We start from the raw sequence: 9,745 nt of genomic DNA, 5'->3' as shown, positions 1-9,745 counted from the left end.
AATGCTGTGCAAAGCGTACGGATCGGATTAATGAGTAAATTTCTTCTTTGAAAAGTAGTGGCACAGAGTTCCCCACGTCGTATGGATACGACTGTAAAACAAAATGGACGGATAGGGTTAAGACGATTTGTGGCTTCTACTATGGCCAATGAGAACAATTCTGGTAAAGAAGAGTTAGCTAATTAATTTTGAGCATTTAAAAGTTTCATTAACTGTGCACAGTTAACGCAAGCTTCTCTCTTGGCTTTAACATTTGTAATTCAAAAAGCCTCATATGATTTGCTCCCCTGTCTGCATATGACTGCAAAATTCACAGGAGACTAAGGAAAATGTAACATATTATGAATGTTTCAAAGAAACTAATTACTTTTCTAAGTCATGGTAAGTTCATTAACAGTGTCGCTGCTAAAAATGAACTTGAGGATCTACTTTAAATGTAAAGTAGCTATATTATTTAAAAGGTACCAGTTGTTTTCTTTTCTTTTCTTTTTTTTTCAATTTTTCAAGTATTTGTCAGACAAAATTGAAGAAAAGTGTATTTTGTTCCACTAAATTTTTTTTTAAAAACCAATAGACAAATTCTGACTTTAAAACAACATTTTGAAAATGTAAAAAAACATATTACACAAATCAGGTCACGAAAAAAAGTTATTCTGATAAAGACCTTAGGCCTCTAAAAAATGTCGAAAAAGCTTTTTTAGAACCCTGGAGACATTAGTTTTTTCATAGTGGTACAAACAGGGACAGTATGCATATAAATGAACTTGCAGTCATAACAAGCTTAAGCTACTTTATTCAGGTTTCTATGGGGGTATAGAAATACCTACATGTAATTTTTAAAAAATATTTAAAGATCTGTCTCACCCGTCGAGCCAATGGAATGGTCAGTTCTGTACACATACTATTCAGGCTCTTCAGGATCTTCTTCTCCCAGGCAAGCTGTGGAAAAGGTTGATTCATTAGCATAGTTAGATGCTCTCAGTTTTAAGACGATAAAGTACATAAATGTGTCACGACTCTGTGGAATCAGGTGCTTGTCAATTTTTGGGTATGAGGAGTTATTGGTATCTTCTTAAAGCTTGTTATTTGCCTTGTTTTCAATACCCATCTATCTTGAATTGAAATCAAGATAATTGTGACTGAAGGAGGTGGGGGTCACCTGGTTTCAGAGGTAAAATAAGCGAGAAAATGGTAGCCAAAGTTTCGTGACTTCCATAGCTTGAGAGTCCTTCAAAACTGAAAATTTACACTTTCGGTCCTTCAATCAAAGTTTTCCAGTAAAATTTACTCAGAAATTTGTTTTTAAATGGACAAAAAAGATGTCGAGCCAAACCCACTGAAAAATGCAGGTTCCTTCGATTTCATTATTTTGACAGGCGCCTTATTTCACCATTATGCCTCACAAATGTATAAGAAACATCTCAATTGCACTTTTAAAAATAACTTTAAGATAACGAGAGATGACCACAATTTCTACATTAAAATGAGCTTTAGAGGCAGCATGTGATTAAGGCAAAATAAGTATGTGATTATGGCAAAATAAGTCCAAAAAAACATCAGAGAGAATATTCAATTAGTTTGTGAGTACAGAAGGCATAAAACAAATATTAGAAAATGATTTTTGTCACACCAAAGCAAAAATTAAAACAGGACGAAGGTCACAGCTCTGTAATTCTAAACAACAAGAGTCCCTCCAGTTCTCCTCTTTCTGAGAGGCTTTTATTCAATACACGTTTTCAACTCTCAGTTTTCTAAATAACCCAGAACATTTTCATTCTATAAGGTTATTACTTCCACCTTGCTCATATGCATATTCTCCAAACAACCTTACCTGTGCCTTCCGTACATAGGTCAGCGGTTCTTTGAGTTGCTCAGGAGAACCTAGTATACCATTGGTCATTGACTTTGGCTGAGACTGCAAAAAGTGATAGATTGCATTTCGAAGCTTGCGATCCCATCCTGAGGACATGGACATTTTTAATAAATCAGGAGGCTTAACAAAACAATAGCAAAATATATTGCTTTGAAACATTCTCACATATCATTTGCAAAGGGTGAAGACAATAGATGTGACAGCATGGTGGAAGCAGGCATTCATCACTTTTTGGACATGCAGAGTTATTGGAGTCATTTTAAAGTTTGTTTATTTGTCCTTCTTTTGAAAAAAAATATTTAAAAAATCTATCTTAAACAGAAGTCGAAATATGCAATTGAAGGAAGTGGGGGGCTACATCAAGAAAATGACCACAACCAAAGATTGGCGAATCCCATAGCTTGAGAGTCCTTGGAAACTGAAAAATTGCATTTTTTGTGCTTTTAATCAATGGATTTAAAAAAAAAAAAAAATCCTTACAGAAATGCATTTTTAAATGGATATATAAGGTCCATTGAGCCAAGAAAAAAGAATTCAATAAAAATTGCCAAACCAGTGGAACAATGTCGGTTTTTTTAATTTCATTATTTTGACGAACGCCTGATTTTGCCATGATGCCTCACAAAAACAAAACACAATTCCCTCCTTGTTAGAACCATCATTCATACATTACCAGAAACTGCAAATGAGAGGGTAAAAATGAGAACCAATAATAAGTCCAATAACCATTCTAACAAACCAGTTCTAAATCCTAGCTTCCGAAAAAAACACATTCTGGCTCAGAGAAGTTGAGAAAATACTCAGCCTTTGTTTTAAATAATGTGAGAGAGACTGATTATTAAAATATTTTTTCTTCATTCTCATTGTGATGTGACCTGATCCCAATCATATATACAGACTACAGTAGTCTCCGCCTAAGATCCTACCGCTTATATGGTCCCAGTTCGCCTAAGATCCCGTTGTTTTGGAAAAACAGAATTTTTACAATACATATAAAAGTCACCCCTAAGATCCTGCTCTGATCCGGGCTAAAGCAGCTACATTCGGCAACGTTCCCGCTTTTCAGGTTATAATTTAGTTGTTTTTTTCCTTTTAAAAAAAAAAAAAAAGAAGAAGAAACCTGAGCACGCTCAGCTGATCAACCAAGTAGCAAAAACGGGCGATCATTGTACGGTCCGTCGCGTCTCGAACAATCCACTCTCATGAATGCGATCACACCTCTGCTGTAAATGTCGATAAGCGGTTACAATATTTGCCCCAGACGGGATCGCACCAAGGTGTGAATTTATCAACACGTTGCTTTCCCCGATCACAGGAGCCGTCCGCCTAATCTAACATCACACACTAGGTGGGGAGGGCCTACAAGTGCATCAGATTCCAGACTGCATTCCATCAAACTGTCCAACTCGTGCACGCTTACACTTTTCCCAAAACATCGCTCCCATCTTTCAATTTTGCGCTCGAACTTCCAAGACAGACTGGCGTCCATACTCGTGGACTGTCCGATCCCCTTTGCGTAAAGTGGTCATCTTTTGGCAGTGAACCAGCGTTTGATTCTTTTTTAAATTGGTGTGGTCACAACACAACGATAATGATGCATCATGACATGGGCTGGGAACTCCGTCAAAGATGGAAAGCAATACATTTTTGGTGGGGGGCATTGCCTGAAGCCATCTGGCCCACCTGACACAGTTTTTTTTTAAGCCTCCCCCCAAAAAACCCAAACAAAATACAAAAAAGTCATGTCAGTTCATTTTTAAGTAAGGGGAGATCATTGTACAGATTTTGGGCCTGACAATTTAATGAGTTACTGTGGATTCTTCCCCTGGTCATTCGGCTAACATCCCCCTTCGCCTAAGATCCCGCATAACCAAAGATCAATCTGAGTGGACCAAAATATGTTCACAACTGGATCGAATCCAAATGAACAAGAGATATATTACCATTCTTCACCAAACAAAAGATCTTTCCTGTAGCTTACCAGCAGACCCAAGGCCATTTTGTACACCTTTCTTCAGCTCAGAGATTCTAAGACTTGTTTTCTGAGCTTCTTCCTGGTGACAAAAAAAAAAAGAAAGAATTGATGAAAACCAGTATTTTTTATATTTTCAAAAAATTAATTAAACAATCCCTTTAAAACTTGCTATACAAAATAAAGTCTAGATCTAGCTATGAGAGAAAATCTAAGCCAAATACTAGCTCGAGTTATTGTTCTACCCGCCTCCGTCTACAGTCAACCGTAAGTGTTGGCCGTTCGGAGTCCGAGTCGCGAGAGACTTACCTGAGCAGAAATTAGCAAATCATTAAACAGAGTCGAGGACCTCAAGAACTGCAAAACATTAACCAAAAGGTTATCAGGCTGCTGTTCGACACTACCCATCTTTGAGTCAAGGATGCTCTCTACGAGGAAAGCACGTAACATCAATCACTTTTTACTTCACAAAGCAAAATTTCAAGAGCAGACAGTCGCCATCTTGACAGCAACCGATACACAACATCGTAGAAACGCCAATAACCGCTGTGACCGAAGATGCCCGACTTCATTCTTCCTTATGTTTAGTGTGAAATATGTTTGCGGAAAAATTCGGCATTCCCGGTGAAAGCTGAGGAAATTTTTTTCGAGTGATTTCCCCTGAACTTTGCTTTACTTTCTATTAATTCTAACTTTCTTACGTTTTACCAGCAACTTCCGTTTGTTGGGATGATGAAAACTTCAGGCTGGCCTATGAGTGAGTTCCACCTTATGGCTTGATAACCGAAGACAGTTCGAAGTTTTTCCTGCCAGACAGCCGCCATGCTTCTCACGCTCCAGGGCGTGATATTTCTTTTAGCTGCAGTTGCTACTGTTGTTGCATTTCTCGTAAGTGCCACGTCGCTATGTTTTTCTCTCATTTCAACATGTTCTTATACCATGCACCGGGTTACTGGGGACATCATAGATATTTCTTGTTGCAAAGCCCAATTAGTAGAAGAGGTCTTGTCTTCGACTTGGACTTAGTTAAGTCTGTCTAGAATCTAGATCTAAATCTAGATCTAGATCTAGATCTAGATCTCGATTAGATGCTTTGATATTGACAGCTCTCAGTCACAGTGGAATTATTGTTTTTTTACAATCTACATTTCAGTTCCTGCTCTACGCTTACATGACCACCAAGGCCTACCCAGTGGTATCTCGCCATGACAGCGAAAAGTTTTACTTTGACCCGAGCTCCAAGTCCAAGCGAATGTTTCCTGACTACAGTGAGAACCCCTCCCTGGACTTGTCTGTCATTGTCCCAGCTTACAATGAGGAGCAGAGATGTAAGCTAACATTGTTGCTTTTAAAAATAGAAATATTTTTTGTGTCTAATTATATTCTTAATTGATAAAATCTTTGTTCTACAGACTTCAACATAAGTTAAGGACCACTTGCAAACACTCTGATGAATCTTGGGTCGACCTGCACGTGGACGTTCTTGTACCTATCCAGTGGCTTGATCGCGCTGCCTCAAGCAGACAATGACAGAGTGTGACACTGCAAGCCTCCTTGTTCTTGCAACTTCTTGGGCTCTAACACCATCCTGCAGCATTGCTATAGCTCTGGCACAAATCAAAATCTCTCAGCTTTCGTCTTGGTAGCATGTTGATGCGATACTGGATTTTGCGCAAACGGTTGCTTACATTGCCACCAGAGTGAGCACAGTTCGAGATCGTACACACGTCCGTTTATGATGTGTTCCAGAAATTTGTACTGAGGAGTGTCCGTGGTGCCGCACACAAGTCGGGACTAGCTTGTTGACTGCAGATACTGGAAAGTCTGGGTTTTTTAAAATCTTTACTTCACTGCTTGCGAGTGTGGTTCGGCCCTTACATCAATAAACCTCTTTGTAAATAAAATTCCGTTTCTTTTTCGTATTTACTCTGATGGCCTTTGACTATGATCCCATTGTCCACATAATGTTATGGCAGCTTGATTAAATTTGATGTGACTATACAATAAGAGTAGAGAATGTAAAATATTTTGAAAGGAGGTTTATGAACTGCTTTTCACTTAAATTTTTTATGTACTCCTTGATGTGGGTACACTGGTCTCATCTGTTAATTGACTGTACCACTAGGCTCGTTTTTGAAAATTTGTAGGTAAATGAATTTAGGGGTTTTTGTGCATTTTTTGTTTGTGTGTTTAGTGGGGGGGTTCTGTCCTGATAACAGTACTTGAAGAGTTAACCTTAGATAGGATGTAGCTCTACCTCTGTACATGATTCACTTGCAGTGCCAGTGATGATGGAAGAGACAATGGAATATTTGGAGAAAAGACAGACCGAGAATCCTTCCTTCAAGTATGAAGTGATTATTGTTGACGATGGAAGCAAAGATCAGACAACCGAGGTATTTCTTGACAGATGTTATATATTTGGTCATTATTTCATTTTTATGTGTGTGAAAATCGCTGTTATTGTGTGCTTCACAAAATATAATGATGTAGATTCTATGATCTTAATTATTCTTTCCCAAGAAGGTGAAACTGACAGAATGTTTGTGTTTGTAATAGGATCTCATTGTACTACTACAAAGTGTTGTTTACGTTATGTAACATACTACCTCTATCATTGTTGGAAATGACAGTTTATATGACAATAGCAAACTTCTTTTGAAGACCTGTTTGAAAAAAAAAAGGTTTTTTTATTTTATTCTTACATGGTTGCTTGTTCTTGAAACTTGAAAACATTAAAGTATAAATGACCATAGCAGCTAGTGAAAGCAGGAATAAAGTGTAGATTTGTATACCTATGAGGATGGGGTTTCAGTGCTTTCTTTTTATAATTTGGATCATAGGAAAGAAATTTTTAAAAGATGTTTTATTAGTTTCTGTGTCATCTAGTTCTTCACTTATGGTAACCTGTGTGTTTTCTTTCTCTGTATTTGTCATTTTTATTAGATTGGACTAAAACAGTCTGAGCAGTACGGTGCTGAGAAAGTTCGAGTGCTCACCCTCCAGAGGAATAGAGGAAAAGGTGGCGCAGTGAGACTGGTATGTTTGTCTTTTCTTGATTGAGAGGGGTAGAAATTGTTGTGGATGTTTCGCTTTCCAAATTTAAAATCTATACTGGTCGTGTGATGCGCATTTGAAAGTCTTTTGATTATTTCTAGATTATATTTGCAGGGTATAAATCAGCATGTAAATAAGGATTTATGGGCATTGCGTAGTGTAAGTTACTATTTATTTTCAGACAGCAGCGGTATGATAGAATCTTTTGTAAATCAGAAAGAATTTAAGTTAAGGCAAAAAAGATTTTGTATCAGCATATTTTGTAGTCCTTTCTTTTTTAGCAAATGTTTAAAATGCATTTTTTTTAATCCCATAAGGGCATTTTGGTTTACAGGGGCAAACATACATACCTACTCATAAATATCTAATTATAAATACAAACACGTATACATGACATAAATACACAGTATTACCCAATTGCAGAACAATTTTACATTCATGCCATTGCTGGCCGCCACTGTCTCTGCATTCGTCATCTCCCAACTGTAAATCCCCAGGGAGTGTTGTCCAGCAGGGGGAGGCAAATCTTGTTTGTGGACGCTGATGGAGCCAGCAAGTTCAGTGACCTTGACAAGTTGGAAAAGAACATGGAGGAACAGAAAGAGAAAGCCAAACTCCGGTCAAAGAGCAGGAAGAAAGCAAAGAATATGGTTAGTGTGTGCATGATTGTGGTCCACTTGTCTCTTAGTGAGTTTGTGCACGATACTGTGGTGTCCTGAAATGGGTTCGTTTGTGGTGGGCGGACATTTTCAACACAGCGTTTCCAAAGTTGTTTATTTTTCATTTGGTTCATAGATACACGCAAAGATTTTTCTAGTCCTATTTCCACCATTTCTGCTCTGCTACTGATGATAGCAGACATGAAAGGTTCAAAGCTCATAATGTAGCTGTCAGGTCATTGCTATGGAGACCTGCCAAGTATTCTGGTAAAATTGGAGTCCTCTGATTTGAAAAAAAAAATTTATTATTTTATTTTTTGCTCATCGAAGAAGAAGGATGGGATTCACAAAATCATGGGTGTTTTTTTGTTAACTTAAGTTTCCATAGGTAGTACACAACTTATTATAAATGACATGAAAATACACATGTATTTGCGTTTTTTGGGTGATTATCTAAAATAGCATAAAAATACACAAGTTTGTGTGCAATATTTGCGCAGTATACCGTAAATGATGTCAACATATCTATTTTCAGTACACACATGCTTATTTATTGCAGTTGGTTGGTATCATAACCCTACTATTTTTGGGTTATAGAGACTCCGATTATTTTTTTCCAAAATTCTGAGACTACTTTTGTTTGTACAGTTTAGTATGTGCTCACTGCAGCTGTTGCTTAGTTAGTATTTTATGTTTGTTTGTTTTTCTATTCACTTACAGGAATCAATGGCTATTGTGTGTGGTTCTCGGGCCCATCTGGAGGAGGATTCTATAGCCACTGTAAGCCTTACTGTTTTTGTACCGTTCAGTGTTTTTTAAATAATTTTTTTTTAAAGAGAATAACATTTTGGCCTCAATAATGGTGATTTAGTGCAAGAAAAAGAGCGAGACAGGCTTACCGGGAAAAAAACCAGAGAGAAAGAAAAGAAGTAGGAGCTGCTAATGGTAACCTCTAACCACCCGTTTGCCCTTTGGTGTAAACTTTACCTGCTTCTTGCTCATTCCAGTATTATAATTTTTGTCCTTTTTCTGTTCCTTGTGCAGTGATGTCATTGCCGTTCTAGTTCAATACAGCGTTCTATTTGGTAACAGCTTTGTGAGAATTTAAACCATTTTTTTTCTTTTCATGACTGTGAGCAGCTGTGGATATTTGATTTGAGCGAACCATCAGTGCTGTTATTTTTGTTAAGATTTGCTAGGTTTTGATAACAGAAACTGGCTGTCTTGACCATGTTTGTTCAGCTAGTAATGACAAGTAACCGGTAACCTCTTGTGGTAATTTATTGTCTCTTTTGTTTTGTTTTTTAGCTGAAGCTGTGAAATTCATGTAGCTGTGTGTAATGCTCTGATACTTCATCCCAAGACTGCCTTTGATGGTCACAATAGCAATGATGATATGATCACTGTTGACACTTCATTTGGTGATTATTATTTTTTTCCCCCTCAAACAGAATGCTGTTTATGAAAGGTATATGTAGAAGAGTCTTAGATTGGTATCTTCTGTTGACTGTTTTATTTTGTTGCTTTCTTTCCCAGAGATCAATGTTCCGCACATTCCTGATGCTGGGTTTTCACTTTGTTGTGTGGCTGCTGGCGGTGCGTGGAATCCGAGACACTCAGTGCGGGTTCAAACTGTTCACTCGGGAGGCTGCCATTCTTCTCTTCTTGAACCTTCATGTGGAAAGATGGTATGTCCTCGACTGAGTTTTTGGTGGGGGTGTTTTGTTGTTTTTAATCCCTTGCCCGTTTATATGAGATTGACGCCCTCTGATAAGTTCTTTTTTTTTAATGTGTATTATAGTGTCCAATAGTGTATTGCGTACATACTTAGTATGACAGGTTACCGATAAAGATTCCAGGATTTTAGATGTAATTCATTGATCTGAGAGCAATGATGATTTTAAAAATAATGTTGGTGATGAGTGATGATGTGGGATTGCGTTTAAGCTGTGTAAACGTTAGTCCTATCTTCCTCTGCTCCAATGAGTCACAAGGGACATGGGCACCCTCTATCCCGTTCTTACTGGAACCATCTGTTATGTCACTGTGAAGTTCAGGTCCTCAACTGAGTTATCAGTCGTCCTTACCTGTAGAACTTCACCACAAATCTTTCAAATTAAAACAAAATCACTGCTTTCATTCATTAGTGACACCTTGAAGTCCGGTGTTGAGTTTGTAACTATG

General features: G+C 37.7%; 2 protein-coding genes across 4 annotated transcripts in view; one reads left to right on the top strand and one right to left on the bottom strand.

Moving 5' to 3' along the window:
• Positions 1-4,367, bottom strand: part of LOC101860844 (TBC1 domain family member 19) — a gene marked incomplete at its 3' end in the record, with an annotated part of 16,904 nt that extends 12,537 nt beyond the window's left edge. For both annotated transcript variants that reach the window (XM_035972278.1, XM_005107861.3), the window contains 4 exon segments: positions 865-939; positions 1,832-1,959; positions 3,855-3,927; positions 4,155-4,367. In XM_035972278.1, the coding sequence (XP_035828171.1) occupies positions 865-939; positions 1,832-1,959; positions 3,855-3,927; positions 4,155-4,295 (417 nt within the window).
• A 159-nt stretch (positions 4,368-4,526) lies between these two features.
• LOC101859968 (dolichyl-phosphate beta-glucosyltransferase) overlaps positions 4,527-9,745 on the top strand; it is a 9,444-nt gene continuing 4,225 nt past the window's right edge. The window contains exons 1-7 of one of the 2 annotated variants that reach the window (XM_035972276.1): positions 4,527-4,602; positions 4,999-5,173; positions 6,126-6,241; positions 6,792-6,884; positions 7,400-7,552; positions 8,282-8,341; positions 9,098-9,249. In XM_035972276.1, the coding sequence (XP_035828169.1) occupies positions 5,017-5,173; positions 6,126-6,241; positions 6,792-6,884; positions 7,400-7,552; positions 8,282-8,341; positions 9,098-9,249 (731 nt within the window). In that variant the 5' untranslated portion in view covers positions 4,527-4,602; positions 4,999-5,016. Of the gene's footprint in view, positions 4,734-4,998; positions 5,174-6,125; positions 6,242-6,791; positions 6,885-7,399; positions 7,553-8,281; positions 8,342-9,097; positions 9,250-9,745 lie in introns of both variants that reach the window. The other variant, XM_005107857.3, reaches the window with a different exon arrangement.

This window comes from Aplysia californica, unplaced genomic scaffold (genome assembly GCF_000002075.1).
Source record: "Aplysia californica isolate F4 #8 unplaced genomic scaffold, AplCal3.0 scaffold00638, whole genome shotgun sequence".
Lineage (NCBI taxonomy): Eukaryota > Metazoa > Mollusca > Gastropoda > Aplysiida > Aplysiidae > Aplysia > Aplysia californica.
Note: the sequence above shows the minus strand (reverse complement) of the source record. Positions and strands in the feature narration are given on the sequence as shown.